Source organism: Cydia amplana, chromosome 9, assembly GCF_948474715.1.
Source record: "Cydia amplana chromosome 9, ilCydAmpl1.1, whole genome shotgun sequence".
Taxonomy (NCBI): Eukaryota; Metazoa; Arthropoda; class Insecta; order Lepidoptera; family Tortricidae; genus Cydia; species Cydia amplana.
Genome location: NC_086077.1, coordinates 14395165 through 14415908, shown reverse-complemented (window position 1 = coordinate 14415908; position 20744 = coordinate 14395165). Strand labels below are relative to the sequence as shown.

Sequence of the window (20744 nt, the reverse complement as noted above, 5' to 3'; positions counted from 1 at the left end):
AAAATCAAATTAAAAAAATCAATTAAAAGTTACATTAGTAACTTCATTGTTGTCGTATAATTTACCACAATTCATAAAGATAGTGTATTATCAATGTAAACATTTCAAGGCTTCTATAAAAACAAATGTGGCAAAGTTCAGAGATAATGATTGGAATAAATTATAATTACCATGAAACCTTGATATCTAGATAATGTTATACGGCGAAACTATTCGACAAAGGGCATATTGTCTTAGTGGATAGATTGAAGATTATCCCAATTTAAACCTTTTGCATATTTCTTTTATTTAGAGTTGATACAAATTTTAACAATATTAGAACTTTAGTGTAGAAATTCAACACAATTTTAAAGCAACTTGGTTGAAAGTTCAATTGTAATCACTACATAGTATAAAACAAAGTCGCTTCCCGCTGTCTGTCTGTCTGTATGTATGCTTAGATCTTTAAAACTACGCAAGGGGTTTTGATGCGGTTTTTTTTAACACATAGAGTGATTCAAGAGGAAGGTTTATGTATAATTTGTTAACCCGTGCGGAGCCGGGGCGGGTCGCTAGTGTACTATACAAAACTGGCTAAGACTTACGGGTTCACTTCGGTATCTGCCCGTCGCATTTTCTTTGTTTCAACAGTAAATGCAAAAAAACACGTAATTTTTTAACAGCTATAAGTCGGCAGTAGGATACATTTACATCTAGCTACGCAGTTCCAACGATATGTATCTAACGTATGTCACACGAGAGTGCTTCGAACTGACTTCCATCAAACTAACTTAACATGTACTTAATCACATAGTTAGCGGAACAGTTACCAAATATCACTAGTTTGTGTCTGTCTGTCTGTAATAAAAACTGTTGAAGTTGTAGGCTCGGTTTTATAAACATTTAAGACACGTAAAATTAATTTCTAGAGGTAAACTTCATGTTTGAGTCGTTTTGGCAACATGTTTTGATAGCATATATTTCCCTTAGTAGTAAAAAAAGTCATATGACTGATAATAGTTTTTACTTTTCATATTATAGCACACGCTTTCTATTTCAGAACGATATGAAATCTAAGGAAGGTTTATAAAACCGTGCCGTAGATCATTGGATTGTCCAAAGGTTAAATATAGTATATTAGTTAGATTAGCTTTAATGGAAGTCATTTGATTAATTTTTAACTACTTTAATACACAATGAATACAAATGTTAACTTCTTAACGAATACTGTACTTATACCCACTACGTTGAAACAGGCCAGAACAAAAGTAAACCGTCGAAAAATATAATCTCTGCCTAACAAAACAATTTAACAATTCCAAACGTAAATCCATGAAACAATTTGTACCGAAGCAATTCATTAACAAATGTAGGAATGTAACTTTTAATGTAAAGCAAAGAACGCGTCAAGAGTAAAGCACCCAATAGTGAGTTGTTCCGAATTCATAAAAACCGTTATATATTATAGGGATGACACACACCGACCCACGTTACATTAGTATGCGTTAACAGTAAACTAACATGTATGTATGCGTATTGCAGTCCACTTTATATACAGCACTTGTGTCGAGCGACGCGACCGTCGCGCTGCAGAAGCCATGCTGGTCGCACACTGCACACTGGCACCGCTGTCTATGCGAATCTGAAAAAAAAATTCATATGTTAAATATTCTCAAGATCAATAATTATAATTATTATAATACATTGAGGTATATAACAAGAGACGACATCTCGAACAAAATGTTTCCTGACCTCAGAGAAGTGCATGCATGCATGCGAAGCCGAAAATTGTTAATAAAGACGCCACGAGTATTTTTTGACTCAGTTAAACAACGTTGCATACAATACTTTTTCTACGACCAAACATTTACTTTGAAAACTAAATAATAGTAAATCAACAGTTATTCCATTGCTTACCGGTTAAATGTTATTCCATCCCTTTTATTATATTTTCTTGTGCTATTGTTGCAACTTTTTAACACGCACGAAGGCATTTTTTAATTTTTAATTTTTTTTTAAATTTTCTGTATACATGTGTGGCATCTCGTCAGTGGTCGGTGCGGTGACGTATTAAAAGAAAAGAAGTGCATGCACTTCTCTGAGGTGCGGAAACATTTTGTTCGAGATGTCGTCTCTTGTATATATATACCTCAATGTTATAATATAATATCATTAACCCATTAACCATCGGATGTGAAAATAGAGCAAATTCTGTTGAGACAGAAATGAGTCTAAAATGTCGCTTTGTTTCATACGTGCCACCATTATGCTGTAGCTACATTAACTTTCCCTTTACTCTGCCCAATTCCAAAACTTTAGTTAACTTCTAATGGTTAATTGAGATTTCAAAAAAAAAACCCTGACACTTGCCAAGCCACCCCGGAATCCCGAGAAAGGACCAACAATCCTGACATGTCGCACATCCTGACATATGGCAAACCTAGGCGAAATCCTTTCTATAAATATTTCTGTAAGTTAATTAACTTCTAGCGGTTGAGATTTCAAAAAAAAACCCTGGCTCCAATCCCTCCGTAATCCTGACAAAGGACCAACAATCCTGACATGTCGCACATCCTGACATATGGCAAACCTAGGCGAAATCCTTTCTATAAATATTTCTGTAAGTTAATTAACTTCTAGCGGTTGAGATTTAAAAAAAAACCCTGGCTCCAATCCCTCCGTAATCCTGACAAAGGACCAACAATCCTGACATGTCGGGGAAAATCCTGACATATGGCAACTCTAGGCGGAATCCTTTCTATAAATGTGACGTTATCTATGAAAAGGGACCTTATTGTCGATGGCGCTTACGCCATTATTAACGATGCGCCGATATAAATACAATGCCGCGCGACGCTGTGCGGCGTAAGCGCCATCGACAATAAGGTCCCTTTTCATAGATAATTCCCCAATTTATCTGTCAGTATTGCCCACCTCTACAGCAGGCTACAGGCGCGCCTCTTCTTGACGGGCGGCACGGGGCACAGCACGGCGCGGATGGCCTCGTCGAACACGGTCTTGAGCCCTTTCTGTGTCAGCGCGCTGCACTCCAGGTACTTCACGGCGTTGATCTCCTTAGACATACTTAGGCCCTGCAACACAAAACATTAGGATTTCAGAACTGGTTAAACCGTCTATAGAACGGTGAAGAAATATAGACATAGACATATTTTTTATTCAAAATCACATGAAATGGTAGAGATAACAGATAGTGTAATACATTTTTACAGATAAACCTTAAATTTAGACTTAAAAACTAAGCAATATAGCAGAACTACGGCCATAAAATGTTATAGGCGAGGAAAACTCTCAATTGGCGGGGAGATTTGACATTTGGCCTTCAGCCTCGCAAAGAAGCGAGCCGCACTCAGCTACGAAACTTCGGCCCTACGCGGAGCTTGGCTTTCGGCCTTTGCGGGTACTCGGTTCTCATTCCCACTATTCCATTAGTTAGGCCATGCCCTCCCGTAGCGTGTTCCAGAATCTAAGCGGTTCGAAAATGTCAGGATAAAAGGGAAAGAGAATGGAACATTAAATCCTTCAGTTGCCTCGTACGGCGTCAACCGAAGACCAAGGTCTAATAAAAAACTAACCCCCCTTTTTCATAAACGTCTGCTAAGTTAATCAGCTGATGATCATCGTTTCTCCCTCTCTATGACATAACGACAGATAGGGACAAACGACGATCATCAACTGATTAAGTTAGCAGCCGTTTATGAATAACGCCATAACAATATACCTGCGGGTAGGTGATGGGCGCGAGTTTCTTGTCCTTAAGCTTTTCGATGGTGTCCTTGTCCTCGCGCAGGTCGAGCTTGGTGCCGACCAGGATGATGGGCGTTGACGGGCAGTGATGCCTCACTTCTGGGAACCACTGGAACAGAAAAAGTATCGTTAGACATCACTGGTAGCTAGTAATAGGAAAGGAAAACATCGTGACCTGTCGAATCGATTCACGAATCATTTGCGAAAAAAATCTAAGAAATCTGACGCCCTAAATCCATACGGAGCTCCATCCATAATCCATATCAATTCATAGGCTAGCGAATGGACTATAGATCAAACCATTTTGTTATGAGGAGGCTTGGACCCATCAGTGGTTCGTACATAGGCTGGAGATGGCATTATATCGAACAAAAACATTTCTGCGGCCAATTTTTTAATGTTTGTATGTCTTTATGTTTATGGCGTCAAATGTTAAATACATTTATTTTCTTTTCAGATCAACAAGCGAGCAAAGTAATTAGGTATAACTATTAAAGGAAGTAATTAAAGTTTGTTTTTGCTTACAAGGAACTAATCTAAAAGTACGGCAAGGCAATAAAATATGCTGCTACTTCCGAATAAAACTATAAAATATTCACACTGCTGCGTTCGAACGTATATAATGTGACAGACGGACAGACAAGACAACGAGTTGATGATAAGGGTCCGTTTTACCAATTCTAGTAACAGGCCACTAAACAAAGGTGTTAAAATTTATTTCACTTGATAAGACTAAGAACAGTTTTTTTTCTGATTACCTATTTAGTTTCGTAAAATTCGTGTAACTCAACATCCATGAGTAGTTGGTTCATTAGAAGCTACAAATGTTTAATGTTTTGATAGTCACACACACACACACACACACACACACACACACACACACACACACGCGCACACAGACACAATTTTTTCTTTCCTTTTTTTTTCCTTATTCTTTGAATTGCTTAATTTCTGTAACTATTACTTTCATTACCTTCTATTAGATTAGTCCTTGGTTCTTTACCTTCACTTTACGAATTTCGATTCCGGCCACCACGTGACAGGCATAGCCTAGTGTGGGGGCCACTGGACATTATGTATTATTAATAAGGTTTTTCTTTTAATAAATATTATTCTTATTCTTATTCTTATTCTTATTCTCGATTAACATTTACGTAATACAGAAGCATTTATTGTTTCTCACTTAATGCTCCTTGTATTTTGAGCATTGTAGTGTTTTACGATCCGTCATAAAACGATGCAACATTAAGATAATCTGTTCGTCTCAGCAGAAATATAAAGATCAACTTCAGATCAGATCTGACTTATGCGTCATGGAATCAATTTCTACTTCAGATAGGTATTATGAACAGGGATCGGAACCGGTTTTTTGCAAAAACTTAGAAATAACCAAATTTTTCGAATTATTTTATACTCGAAATGTAGGACTCAGTTGTGTTTTTAGGTTACGACTTCGTATTATTAGACTGCTCAATTAGAAATGAAGTAATTAGCAAAGAACGAAAAAATACCGTTTCCGTTCCCATACAAAAAATACCGGTATCCGATCCCTGATTATGAATCATTCTTTCAATGAGGTTGAGGAAGCAGTGATTCATGACTCGTTGACGCTTTACTTATATTATTTTATTAAATTAAAACCAGTAAAGACAACTTAAATGCTTTGACCACAGATTAACCATATCACACACATTTACCGTTTAGGTACTGAAATAAATAAATGATTGGTAATTTAATGACTAATGTTAAAAAAACGTCAGTAGTCCCGTTTTTACGACGTCACCAATATTTACATTACAGTTTAAATATTTTCGTTATTATTTAGTGCTCGTTTTAACCGTTGTTCGTTGCATAAGTTTTGAAAACTGAGCAGAGTTAACGACACACTAATATTTTATGCATACACGAAGTACGATTTACAATACAGTATGTGGAAAATTGCGCTCTTACGATGAAAGGGTTAGGGCAGAATTGAGGACAAATGTCAACATACAAGAGTACATATTATGCACAATACGAATACAAATATTTCACTAAAATCCATATACTATTGTTATAAATGCGAAAGTGTGTCTGTCTGTCTATCTGTTACCTCTTCACGCTTAAACCGCTGAACCGATTTAGTTGAAATTTGGTATACAGACACTTTGAGTTCCGGGAAAGGACATAGGATACTTTTTATCCCAGAACTCACCCCTCAAGAGGATGAAAAGGGGGGTGGAAATTTGTATGGGGAATCAATAACCGTTGAACCGATTTAGATGAAACTTGGTGTGCGGATAGTTTGAGCTGTTGGGAAGGATATAGAATAGTTTTAATTCCCGAAATCATCCCTTAAGGGTGTAAAAAATGGGGTGGAAATTTATAGAGTGGACCAATTTAGGGATGAAAATATGGATGAATAAAAAGCAGATTTGTTTAAAAAGTAAGGTACCCAAATTACTTATTCCACGCAGACGAAGTCGCGGGCAAAAGCTAGTTTAACAATATTTTGAAAAGATCTAGTTTTAACTCAACGAACCATTTGCACCTGGAGCATAGCCGACTAGCCGTGTCAGGATGTTGGTTATCTAATAGTGCGCAAGTTGGTTGGGGGGGTATTATAATATTTATAAGAAATTATCATAAACCACCCTAGAGAAGCGGTACCTGATCTACAACGTGATATTTTAATATAATTAGCCTCCGTTGCCAAGGGAGTTCCTTGAGATGCAATATTATGCAGTGCAACTGCACAAAGGAAATACCTACCGCCCCCGTGCAAAGTTACCTACAAAGGTGTATTTTATACACGGTGAGGGTATGAGGAGTCAACTCAAAAGCAACATAGTTGCCGAAGTATTTCAGGATTTTTTTTTTTCCCAAACTTCGCAGATAACAATATGTGACACAATTTGCTTCCAACATTTTTAGAGACGTTAGTTTTCTCTAGAGCAGTTAGGTACTACTTATGGCATGTTTAAAAATGATTCGTACTTCTTTTGTTTTAAATCAGTCGTCAAATGCGATTGAAGCTTCAATAGTAAGTATTTGCATTGCATTTTACACATTTCGTTCGCTACTTCATTCAGCTTTTTCATTCCGTCTAAACATTATATATAGCAGGGATCGGATACCGGTATTTTTTGTATGGGAACGGAAACGGTATTTTTTCGTTCTTTGCTAATTACTTCATTTCTAATTGGGCAATCTAATAATACGAAGTCGTAACCTAAAAACACAACTGAGTCCTACATGTCGAGTATAAAATAATTCGAAAAATATGGTTGTTTCTAAGTTTTTGCAAAAAACCGGTTCCGATCCCTGATATATAGTCTGTGCGGAAAGAGAGTCATAGAATGTATTGGTCCCCTTATATTACACGACTCTTCTCTTTACGAAGACTACAACATTTTTCTTTCATGTCATTGTCAGCCAGACAGTCTGCTGGTGAAATGGTGGCCCAAACCAGATTTGTTACAATAAAAAATCGCTAATGCAGCTTGTGCCAATAGTGTTAAAGTTTGTTTTCGTTTGTCGATGCAAACGTGTGGCAAATCAATTCAAGTCAATAAAAAGACCCGTCTAATCAGTTTTCTATGTTAACCAGCAGACAACTGCCACATACGGACAACATGTTGTAGATCTTTACGTGACAAGACTAGATCTGTCTAGATATCTAATAAATTACTTGGTACATATATTATACAAATTCCCTCCTTGATTCAAATTTGCCCCTAACTTATTTGTTCTAAAACACGCCCTATACCTATACCAAGTGACATGACTAAACATGCATTACAAGAGAGTTTTCCAGTTGAATTATTAAAAATAAATCTTTTAGAAATTTGAAATGCGGAGACCTTTCCGCCAATGTCTTAGTATTATTGCTATTGACTATAATTGTGTGATTATAATTGAGTTATCTGTCGTGAAAGTTTTGTAACTGGTGACAATATCGATCACGTCATTATACAACAGGAAAAGAAAGTGAGCAGAGAATAAGCAGATAAACTGAGAGCCAACGGAAGGCACGTTTACTTTATGTAATGTTACTATCTAGTGGTTATCTGTTGTTCATAATAATTGAATCCGCAAGTGAAGCATGTGTTGAGTAAAACTTTATACATAATGTTTGTAAATAAATTAAATAAAACCTATTGATTATATAATTTTTATCACAATTTAAATTGCATCATAAAACAAAAGGATTTAGGACAAAACTTGTAGGTATGTAGATAAATTTCGTGATATTGAACCCAGTGGAATGCTTTGCGACTTTTGAGTCATTTTTTCTATTGTTAAGAAGCCGAAGCTGAAAGTGACAGTCGACAGAATAGTATGAAGATGTAATCCCGTGAAAATTGACATCTTTCCCACGCCATGGGTGGTCGTCGATTATGTTTCTCCCACTAAGCACTTCATACAAAGCCAATAGCGATCATCAGGTCGCAATTATGAATACCTATCATAATCCGAAAAGGAGACATTATGCACTTTCTCTAGGCACGTCTGGGGTCAAACACACATTTACCGTTTAGGTACTGAAATAAATAAATGATTGGTAATTTAATGACTAATGTTAAAAAAACGTCAGTAGTCCCGTTTTTACGACGTCACCAATATTTACATTACAGTTTAAATATTTTCGTTATTATTTAGTGCTCGTTTTAACCGTTGTTCGTTGCATAAGTTTTGAAAACTGAGCAGAGTTAACGACACACTAATATTTTATGCATACACGAAGTACGATTTACAATACAGTATGTGGAAAATTGCGCTCTTACGATGAAAGGGTTAGGGCAGAATTGAGGACAAATGTCAACATACAAGAGTACATATTATGCACAATACGAATACAAATATTTCACTAAAATCCATATACTATTGTTATAAATGCGAAAGTGTGTCTGTCTGTCTATCTGTTACCTCTTCACGCTTAAACCGCTGAACCGATTTAGTTGAAATTTGGTATACAGACACTTTGAGTTCCGGGAAAGGACATAGGATACTTTTTATCCCAGAACTCACCCCTCAAGAGGATGAAAAGGGGGGTGGAAATTTGTATGGGGAATCAATAACCGTTGAACCGATTTAGATGAAACTTGGTGTGCGGATAGTTTGAGCTGTTGGGAAGGATATAGAATAGTTTTAATTCCCGAAATCATCCCTTAAGGGTGTAAAAAATGGGGTGGAAATTTATAGAGTGGACCAATTTAGGGATGAAAATATGGATGAATAAAAAGCAGATTTGTTTAAAAAGTAAGGTACCCAAATTACTTATTCCACGCAGACGAAGTCGCGGGCAAAAGCTAGTTTAACAATATTTTGAAAAGATCTAGTTTTAACTCAACGAACCATTTGCACCTGGAGCATAGCCGACTAGCCGTGTCAGGATGTTGGTTATCTAATAGTGCGCAAGTTGGTCGGGGACGTCGGGGTCTGCCGTAGTCGTGTCAGGATGTTGGTTACCTTAGCGCGCACGTTCTCAAAGGAGGCGGGGTTGACGAGCGAGAAGCATATGAGGAGTACGTCGGTCTGTGGATAAGGTCGGGGTCTGCCGTAGCCGTGTCAGGATTTTGGTTGCCTTAGCGCGCACGTTCACAAAGGAGGCGGGGTTGACGAGCGAGAAGTATATGAGGAAGACGTCCGCCTGCGGGTAGGAGAGGTCGGGGCCTGTCGTAGCTGTGTCAGAATGTTGGTTACCTTAGCGCGCACGTTCTCGAAGGAGGCGGGGTTGACGAGCGAGAAGCATATGAGGAACACATCCGTCTGTGGGTAGGAGAGCGGTCGGAGTCTGTCGTAGTCCTCCTGACCCGCCGTATCCCAGAGTCCCAGGTTGATCGGTTTGCCATCTACCATCACATTGGCTGAGTAGTTGTCGAATCTGAAATTGTACGCGTATTTTGATTAGTATGGTTCGAAATGAAATTATCTTAACCTGATCCAGCCTGAAAATTAGCAGCGAACTTTGGATTGGGGTGGTTTGTTGACACAAATAAATATAGTACACGTGTCTAGTCTATAAATAAAATTAATAAAGTAATTAAAACGCAAGGGCAAGTTGCATTATGTATGCGTCAAATTTTAATGACCGATTAGTGGCAGTCGTTATCATTTACAGTTAGTCATTGTTCACCGTTTAATCAGGCTAATAAGTACTTCAGCGAACAATGGATCGGTTTACTATGTAGGCTGTAATTATTATAAATATGGGTTAAGATCGGCTCTGCGTACAAGAAAAATACTGTAACTAGTGGTTCTTTCATACACTTCTAACACGGTTCAAATGGGTACATATTTTGTTTATATCTTACCTATGCTGTGGGGTATTTTAAAGTTTCCAGGCCCTCTCTATACCATGAAACTGATAATGATAACCCACCATTTCGAAGAGTTCCTTCTTATCGACTCAACGCTGGAGATCGAGGTGCTAATATTTGCCGTTGTTAGACAAAAGTATCTACCGCTTTGTCAATTGCCAGACGCTACTGTCTTATAGTTGCGAATAGAAAGTGTATTAAGAAACGACAAGGTTAAAAGGTAAAGCCCACCTTTACAAGGCCTAGTCAATTACTAATTAAAAGTCATCAGTTTTAAACAGAATAACACCATGTTTCGTTCTAATTTTACAGTTACTACGGTAGTATGTTTATCTGGCTGGAAGAATGGCTGGGGCCTATTTCTCAAAAGCTTGTAACTTTACCTAATACAAGCGGATGTCACTGTTTGACAGCTGTTGTTAGAAAGTTACAAGTAGTTACAAGCTTTTGAGAAACGGGCCCCTGGTCGTCGTGATAGCCGACATGGAAGAGAACAATCTCACACCTGAATATGCCGAAGATCGGGAAAAGTGGAGAAGATAGAGTAGGCCGGGAAAACGCTAGGTTGAAGAAGAAGACTACATTACTATGTTTTTATAAATACCATGCATACTTACACTGTTGGTATGTATTCTCCGGGGAAGGCGTTTGTCGTGTAACTGATGAGCAGGCATGTTTTACCGACGGCTCTGCGGACAAAAGAGGAATATATTAAAAACCGGGGCAAACGCAAATGCTTGGAACTGGAGCACTGAATAATATTATCAGCGGTTGACCTGGAGAATAATAAGAATACACTACAGCACGTCCGTCCGTACGTCTACAGCAATCCTTTAGGAATACACATAATACAACAGAGCGTTATAGTAAGTTTCTAAAATTTTGTCCATCTTCCACTGCACTTAATTCTACTGCACAATAAATTTAGCTATTCGTCGAAGCTAATTATTGATATGTCAGAATCAAGTATTTTTACGAAATATGTACAATTTAAAAGATATAACGTTTGTATGAAGTAACTAGATGTACGGATGTAATAATTGTAAGATGAATTCGGCAAAAAGATTAATAAAAGGGCAATACGAAATCATTCGTTAAAATAAAATATACAGGTACTTAACATTATTTAAGAACCAAGTCGGCTAGGTTCTTTCTAAATCATAAAATGACACAACATAACCATCGATTTCCTTGCAGTTTCTTATTTAAGATTTGAATTTTGAAAAAAGGTTTGAGTATTAACTACCTATTTGATCAAGCTAGCACAACTTGATGAAGATAATGCCTAACTAGTTATTATAATATTTATAAGAAATTATCATAAACCACCCTAGAGAAGCGGTACCTGATCTACAACGTGATATTTTAATATAATTAGCCTCCGTTGCCAAGGGAGTTCCTTGAGATGCAATATTATGCAGTGCAACTGCACAAAGGAAATACCTACCGCCCCCGTGCAAAGTTACCTACAAAGGTGTATTTTATACACGGTGAGGGTATGAGGAGTCAACTCAAAAGCAACATAGTTGCCGAAGTATTTCAGGATTTTTTTTTTCCCAAACTTCGCAGATAACAATATGTGACACAATTTGCTTCCAACATTTTTAGAGACGTTAGTTTTCTCTAGAGCAGTTAGGTACTACTTATGGCATGTTTAAAAATGATTCGTACTTCTTTTGTTTTAAATCAGTCGTCAAATGCGATTGAAGCTTCAATAGTAAGTATTTGCATTGCATTTTACACATTTCGTTCGCTACTTCATTCAGCTTTTTCATTCCGTCTAAACATTATATATAGTCTGTGCGGAAAGAGAGTCATAGAATGTATTGGTCCCCTTATATTACACGACTCTTCTCTTTACGAAGACTACAACATTTTTCTTTCATGTCATTGTCAGCCAGACAGTCTGCTGGTGAAATGGTGGCCCAAACCAGATTTGTTACAATAAAAAATCGCTAATGCAGCTTGTGCCAATAGTGTTAAAGTTTGTTTTCGTTTGTCGATGCAAACGTGTGGCAAATCAATTCAAGTCAATAAAAAGACCCGTCTAATCAGTTTTCTATGTTAACCAGCAGACAACTGCCACATACGGACAACATGTTGTAGATCTTTACGTGACAAGACTAGATCTGTCTAGATATCTAATAAATTACTTGGTACATATATTATACAAATTCCCTCCTTGATTCAAATTTGCCCCTAACTTATTTGTTCTAAAACACGCCCTATACCTATACCAAGTGACATGACTAAACATGCATTACAAGAGAGTTTTCCAGTTGAATTATTAAAAATAAATCTTTTAGAAATTTGAAATGCGGAGACCTTTCCGCCAATGTCTTAGTATTTTTTTTTTTTTTTTAATTTATTTAGGTAAACAAACAGTCACTACAAGAAAGGCTTAAATATAAAGTATTTTTAACACTATATACAGTATGTGTGACCAACACCGTTCACCACTTATTACAATTAGGTAAGTACTTTGATTATTCGGAGCTTATACCTCTAGAGCTTAAGGCTCCGGGAGGCATTGACAAGGAAAAGGTTGTTATTACATTAAGTTTATACATCATAAAATTAAATATTTAACGCTTAATAGTTAACAGCGCATGCAGCATTACGTTACATAAGTTATATGAAGTAATACATAGTAATACATTAAATAGTACATTTTGCATTTTGCTTCATTTCACTAGATATTACATATTGTTACTATGTCTGAGTACATCTGTTACAAGTTTTTTATATACACCAGAACTGCAGTATATAGTATTATTGCTATTGACTATAATTGTGTGATTATAATTGAGTTATCTGTCGTGAAAGTTTTGTAACTGGTGACAATATCGATCACGTCATTATACAACAGGAAAAGAAAGTGAGCAGAGAATAAGCAGATAAACTGAGAGCCAACGGAAGGCACGTTTACTTTATGTAATGTTACTATCTAGTGGTTATCTGTTGTTCATAATAATTGAATCCGCAAGTGAAGCATGTGTTGAGTAAAACTTTATACATAATGTTTGTAAATAAATTAAATAAAACCTATTGATTATATAATTTTTATCACAATTTAAATTGCATCATAAAACAAAAGGATTTAGGACAAAACTTGTAGGTATGTAGATAAATTTCGTGATATTGAACCCAGTGGAATGCTTTGCGACTTTTGAGTCATTTTTTCTATTGTTAAGAAGCCGAAGCTGAAAGTGACAGTCGACAGAATAGTATGAAGATGTAATCCCGTGAAAATTGACATCTTTCCCACGCCATGGGTGGTCGTCGATTATGTTTCTCCCACTAAGCACTTCATACAAAGCCAATAGCGATCATCAGGTCGCAATTATGAATACCTATCATAATCCGAAAAGGAGACATTATGCACTTTCTCTAGGCACGTCTGGGGTCAAACGCACTTCAAATCGATCGAGTGATAGCTGTTTCGCTATTACACGTGCGCACGTACATAGATTATTATAAATTGCTTTGTACCTTTAACACTGAGTATCAAATTAATTAATTAACTATACTTATAACATCATAATATCAATTGACTTCTGAGTTAGCAAACGACCTGATAGAATGACCAGTAAAGTACGGTAAAACGTATGAACTTTACATCTTTTGGTCTAATTATGTACCCCGGGATTGTACGAGAATCTCATTGATAAACAACTGGACACTGCGAACCGAAATTAGCACGGGTGACCGCCAATCTCGACGGGGGACAATCCATTCATTCAGAGTTATTTCAGACGGGACATTCTTCGCACAAGGGGTGTCATTCTATTGTTTACAGTGAATGGGCGAGTCGAACCAGTGTGCGATGTAGTTTACACTTTGCTGCTGTGGATAGGACAGTGAGCAGAGCAGGTATATCGGTACTTATCAGTTATCATATAAATGCTCAAGGATGCCGTCGGAGGCAGTTTTCGGGCCGCAATTAGAAAAATGACAGCGTCAGGATTAGCAGCACTAGCAGCGGCATATTCTTAATACTCGATCATGCCATCGCAACACGTCAGCAACGACGGTAGCATAAGCAAATTGTAAACACTAACTGCTGTCGATCATGTCGGGGCATGATATTGAGTTTTTACCAACATGCCCGCAGGAGCATGAGCGAAGTGTTCGGCCAGAAACACGACTCGCTCGCGCTCGCGTATATATTTGTGGCCCTAGTGAAAAAGGGTACAAGTCTCGCGCAGCTTAGGTCTAAAAGGGCATAAGTGTTACGTGGACCTTGTACGCCCTCTTACAACTGCGCTGCCCGAGACTAGTACTCCTTATTCACTAGGGCTACATAATATAGCTATCCATGCCGTAATCGGCAATACAATGACCATAAACGGCAAGTTACCGATGTTGCCATGTTAGAGCTGAGCAATTTAAACGGACAGTTTGACGGTAACAAAATGCTACCGAACAGTGGTTCCCGGAAATCGCGGGGATTTATCATGTTTCATGTCACGTCAACGTCTCGTCTGAGTGTTATCAAGATTTTTCATTTAGTCGGCACTGCCTTTTTAATGTGTTCCTGGTAATAACCATCAACCATCCATTAAACAACTGGTAAGTGTTTAAGTACCAACTATTTAACCACCGAGACATTGATGTCTACCCTCCATTGATGTCGCTACCTTGAGGTAGCGATTTAGATAAATATTGCATCTCGTTTAATCTCTCGCCTTCATTCTCGAAATGTCAATCGCATTTATATCTCGCTTTTTTATAGCTAGACGACCTTCTTAACCAAATTCCAAAAAAGAAGAGGCTCTAGAGTCTAGATTCTGTTCGGAAAGAGAAGAGTCGTGGAATGTATTGGGCCCTATACATTCCACGACTCTTCTCTTTCCACAGAGAGTTTATAAGGATTATATTATAAAAATCCGTAGTCGCGTTACAATGTTTTATGGCTCCTCTACACGATGGGCCAGCGCCGGCCACTCCAAGGGACGCATTTTTGCGTTAGAGGGAGCAAGTGATATTGCTATCTCATTCTACCGCATGGCTGCGTCCCTTGGAGTGGCCGGCGCTGGCCCATCGTGTAGAGGAGCCATTAAACGTTTTACTTGATAATTACTCTGCCTAACTGCTTCCATTGTAGTCTTCCCACCTTGTCCCGATTAAAAATACTACTAATATATATATATTACAATACATAAATCTCAAAACTATCAATATAAATAAAAAAACTCTTAAAACTATAAATTCTAAACTTAATAAAATAATTAATAAATGCTTATGCTTAGAAATAAAAATTAAATTACCAATAACAAATATAAAAATAACCACTAACAAAATATTATATATTTTCATTAGTAATTTTTATGTTTTTATAGTTTAAAAAAAACATTGGTCTTGTAAATCAAAAATAAGATTTTTCTTTAAAAACTTCAAGGAAAAAGAAAACTCATACACACTCAATTATATACAAGTGCCGTGCGATACGTGTTCCCGGAGTAAGGACCAGTACATTCGGTGTAATATTCTACCCTCGTCCTCGTAAGATTCGTGTTATTCCAAAACATCCTAACTCCATGCGGGTTTGAAAGTAAAAGTGGACTTAAGATTATTATGATGTTCCATTACACCCTAAGGTCCCTTTTCCAAGATACGATACATAATACCTTTTCGTTCAGGACGGTAGTATCGGCTACGACGCATCCTGTCGTGATACAGGGTTGCCACTCCTTATCGACGACTTAATATTTATTTGCACTCGTAAAAGTATATTCGGAGCATATATTTTTACGACGCTTCGTGTAAATGTGTTATTGCTGTTTTATTGTCCATTTACGCGTTATTTCGCCAGCTTTAATAATACGGTGACCGATTTCTAATGAGGCTATTTTGGTTTTCAACCGTATACCTTATGGCATAAGATTTAGATTTTGTTTTGCAAATAATCTTGGAGTTTTCTATTACGTAATGAGCTTATTATTTTAATGGGTCATCTAAAAGCGTTGGATGAACCAGATTATATCGTTTCCGACGATCGTTTCTCTTTCCACACAGACTCTACAGTGTAAACGACACTGTAGAGTCTGTGTGGAAAGAAGAGTCGTGGAATGTATGGGGCCCAATACATTTTACGACTCTTCTCTTTCCGCACAGACTCTAACTGTAACACTCACAACGATAATTCTTTAGTTTCACTTTGAGAGTTTTGCGCTCTCTATCGTCAAAATCTTTTACAATATTCGCAACCCTGACTATTACTCGTATCAGTCGTATCTCTTGAGCGAAGAATAATCAAATGCACGGACACATCGTAGTGAGCCACGGCGCAAACTGAAGCGTAGGGTCAGGTGGAGCGATGACCTCACTTGGCACATATTACACTAGTTTAGTAGCTACCTCTTAGCGAAGGATCATCGACTGCGCGGACGCAGCGAAGTGGGCCAGGGCGCAAACTGCAGTAGGGTCAGTTGAAGCGATGACCCTACTCGGGACATGTAACCTAGTCGTGGCAACCCTGGCTATCTCTTGAAGGGACGTGAAGGATCATCGACTGCGCAGACGCAGCTACGCATGTCACAGTGCGAACTAGTTGTGGCAACCCTGGCTATCTCTTGAGCGAAGGATCATCGACTGCGCGGACGCAGCGAAGTGGGCCACGGTGCAAACTGCAGTAGGGTCAGGTGGAGCGACGACCTGACTAAGCACATGTTACACTAGTTGTGGTAACCGTGGATCAACTTTAATCAAAAGCTTCAGCAAGATAACATTAACACATAATATCGAAAACATTTGTGGATTATCTTTACCACAAAATGGTGATTAAAAAAGGTCGGTTTCGATCAGAGTCCAGTATAACGAGGGACTTGGTAAGATTCTATTTGGTCATTCGCTGCATGAGCATTATCAGCATTATATCATAACTCAAGGCCGAAACAAGTGTACTAAACATATTGCCAATCACGAGCGGGCTGTGTGTTTGGTCTCAACACCAATAGCGGTCAATATTTAGCGTAACTGAGCTCTGTTGTATGTTTCACGCACACATGATAATCGTTAGGCCTAGTTGAAACACGTGCCTTGCACAACACAGAGCCTAGTTTATAGTTCTTAAGACACACCGTATGACACTAGCAATACTCGTACCTAACTTTAATAAGCGGCTTTGCTTACGTATGATAAGTTTCATTTGATACCTGGAGCCACAGATCGTTCCAGTCAACTCTCGACAATCTGGGAGAAGCGATAACAAACTCTCGTTCAAGTTAAATTGGATCTAGTCTCGTAGATACTCGTACGAACAATCCAGGCGCGGTCAAAGGAAGACATACACAGGGGACGGCTAACGAGGTGGACAAACGTGAGCAACTATGTTGTATGCCTTTGATCGAGCACAGATATTGGATGCATGACTGTAGCTGCTTTAAATCAACATACATTCTCTTGAATATTGCCAGCATTGCAAAATTACGTATACCCAAATCAGAAAACGGTATTCAGCATGTTTCTCTTCTTAGGGGAGTCTATCATTTAATAGGTTGGTGATATAAGTGTTGTATTGTGTAAGCTTCGAGATAGATGTGGTTCGCACACAAAGTATGAGGAATTTACAATAAGGGAAGCGGCAGCGGCGATGCATTTTGCAGTTTGCGTTTGGGACGTGGGTGCAATCGGGGATCCCCTACGCTTCCTTGGATTTCCTGCGTGAACTGTACCAAGGTAACTGACTAACATTTACATAATTGTTGAATCACTAAGAGAAAATAGATGTTCCTAAGAGATTTGCAACGCTTACATTCTGCTGGCGACTTGTTGACAGCCCCCAATACGGAGCAAGAAATTATTAAGATTCAGTCAATAATCATTCAACAATAGTAATCAGTGTTTGTAAGTCATGCTCATGCACCAGCACGCCGCTTGCCGCTTCGTTGATGAAGCGTCCCATTAAACTACATAGTAAGCCGATATCAATAGTAGTAACCGAGACAGTTATAATAGTAGCTGATAAAATCTGTTTAGCTAAATCAAATCAATAAAAACGAACTTGATCCGTAGCTTTGGATGGTGTTGTTCCACCGACAATAGCGGTTAGATAAAACGGATATAAATCTTTTCAAAACATTGAACGTCATAACAGTAGATTGAGTAGATTTCGAGTCAAACAGATGAGACCGGTGTCTTTAGTTTCTAACCAAAAACCGTACTGAAAACGGAATCTTTCTGTAATGTAAGATCACGATGTTCTGATACGTTTATTATAGTTATCTTATTTATATCTGGAATCCCTGGAATAAAATCCGTAGGAGGTTTCCGTAAGCCGGATAACAAACCGCGTATTATGTATGAGGGAATAAAAGAAAACTGTGCGACTACGTTACAATGCAAAGCGTCGAGATTTGAATGTTACCGATCGGTTATGTAAGGAATGTTTGGTATTCAATTTATTTACCGGAGATGGCGGAGATCAAAATCGTGGAATTTACCGAATTATAATAAAGACAGAATTACCACAGAATTTATACATTCAAGCTAAAAGTAGCGAGAATGTGGAGTTTTTTACTTAGTAATGCATATATATGTTATTATGTTTGTATGTATTTATTTGCAACAGTTGGATGTCAGTGAAAAGCATCGTCTAGGAGTATAACATATCTTGGTATATGAATTTAATCGATTTCTAAACGTTTTCGACCGACGACACGACTCGATCACACCAGTTACTCGTCAACAATAAATAAGAACTGCGGTAAATAAATTGGTAACTCCTGATCTAAATACTTAACACACTATCTCTTTCCGCTTGTTAATATGCCACAGTTATTATTAACCTATAAACAAACCACCCGTTAATCCCATTAAACATGGAAGACATTAACGCAGTCAATATAAAAGGCGCGTAAAAGTAAAACCTGTTACGTTGGGCTCACACTACGGCTACCATCAGTTTGTCACTGACATAAACGCCGTCGAGAACGTAATTTACTTTCTATACATCTCGCTCGTACTCGCATATTAGTGCAAACGAGATGTACAGAAAGTAAATTACGTTCTCGATAGCGTAAATGTCAGTTTTGACACTGTCAGTGACTCATGGTACGGGCTCAGAGGGCCTACCGCGAACCACGTTCGACGTGTTTCCTCTCTGTCGCACTTGTAAATTCGTACGTAAGTGTGACAGGGAGGCAACACGTCGTACGTGGTTCGCGGTAGCCCCTCAGTGCAGCGCCGCAGCGGGAGAGTTAGTGGCCATGTTAAAAATAACGAGCACCGCTTCCGAGCTTGTTGACTTGTGCCGATGTGGTTTAATATTAACTGGAGTACAACGTGCATGTGCTGGGATCAGTTTTTGAACCATTAAAATTGCAAGCAAACAGGTTTTACGCAATGCAAAAACTCAACAACTTACACCGAGATAACATTTTTGAAAGACTAAATATACTCGTAGTGTTCTTATTTATGAACGAAACGCTTGGTAAGAATCCCTGGTTTTATAAGAATGCCCTATGGATTATGGAGCCATCCCGTGAGTCAAGTCAAGCGACAAAATACGGTCTATATTTAGCCAATTCCAGAGAGACGACAGATGGGCTGTGCGAAAAACGATATCACGGCGCAACCATATGCGCTTCAAGGATTAATTAATTTTGGACATTATGGTCTGGTATGGTGATATGGAAAAGTTAAAAATAAGACACGTCTTTTCAATTGAACGTTGAAACATCTAAAGGGGCCCACTGATTAACAGTCCGCCGGACGATATCGGCCTGTCAGTTAGAACAAAAAGTTGACAGTTCCGAACAACTGACAGGCCGATATCGTCCGGCGGACTGTTAATCAGTGGGTCCCTTAACTAAGAGAAACTGATGCGCTTTATAGTGTAATAATTATATCCTGTTTTAATTACCAATTCTAGGTCAACGGTATCGCATTGATATATAATTATGGCCAAATTGAATCTAAAGAAGAACGATACTTCCTAATTCTTAAGTACAGTAATATAATCCATTAGCTACAATAAAATTTATACTTTTGTCCTTATCTGATACAGATACAATACAAGTGGGTAATACGCTCTTCAGGAAGCACTTGAGTATTTCCGACGTTTTCTAATTATTTCTAATGTATGGTATATCAAACGTACCTAATTTGTATCAGATCGGGGTAAGCTTTATCACGTTTGATTATAATTATAACAACAGAGGAAAGTAAAGTAGTTCGATATAGAATTTTTTATTTTTTAAATTTAAAATACGTGTTACATAATTCTAGACTCCACTTTTAATGAAAAGTCCTTGATCCAGAATTCCAGATTCACATTCAATCGAGTTCAGAAATCTAGATTATTTCCGGAGACTTCAACGAGTCGGATCTATACTGTTTGCTCAGAACGAAGCGAAGCTGTAGAACGGAGATGAGATGACAGATGATTTTGTTAAGAGCCAACAGGAGTGGTCATTTCTCCATATAAACGTACTCGACTGTTTCCTCCGTGGGTTTTGAAGCTAGAGCAATGATTTTTTTAACACAGATTAATATTGTCAATATCTGTGTCGGACCGTTTTGCTTTTTTTGATATTTTTGTTTTTTAAGGCGCTAGAGCCCTTCAAAAATGGCCAAAATGGCCTAATTGACTATGCCGCAATGAGAGGCGTGCTATTCAAAACTGACAGCAATTAGTCAAAAAAGCAAAACGGTCCGACACAGATAATGTCATAATCATTTAGATTTACAAATTTG

At 38.0% G+C, this 20744-nt stretch overlaps 1 protein-coding gene across 1 annotated transcript in view; it reads right to left on the bottom strand.

Moving 5' to 3' along the window:
• Window positions 1–1303: 1303 nt before the first annotated feature.
• Window positions 1304–20744, bottom strand: part of LOC134651208 (ras-related C3 botulinum toxin substrate 2) — a 49599-nt gene continuing 30158 nt past the window's right edge. Inside the window, exons 2-6 of the mRNA XM_063506277.1 lie at window positions 10664–10735; window positions 9430–9610; window positions 3719–3853; window positions 2914–3071; window positions 1304–1621 (exon numbers count right to left, since the gene is read on the bottom strand). Of these exons, the coding sequence (XP_063362347.1) occupies window positions 2916–3071; window positions 3719–3853; window positions 9430–9610; window positions 10664–10735 (544 nt within the window). The 3' untranslated portion in view covers window positions 1304–1621; window positions 2914–2915. The remainder of the gene's footprint in view (window positions 1622–2913; window positions 3072–3718; window positions 3854–9429; window positions 9611–10663; window positions 10736–20744) is intronic.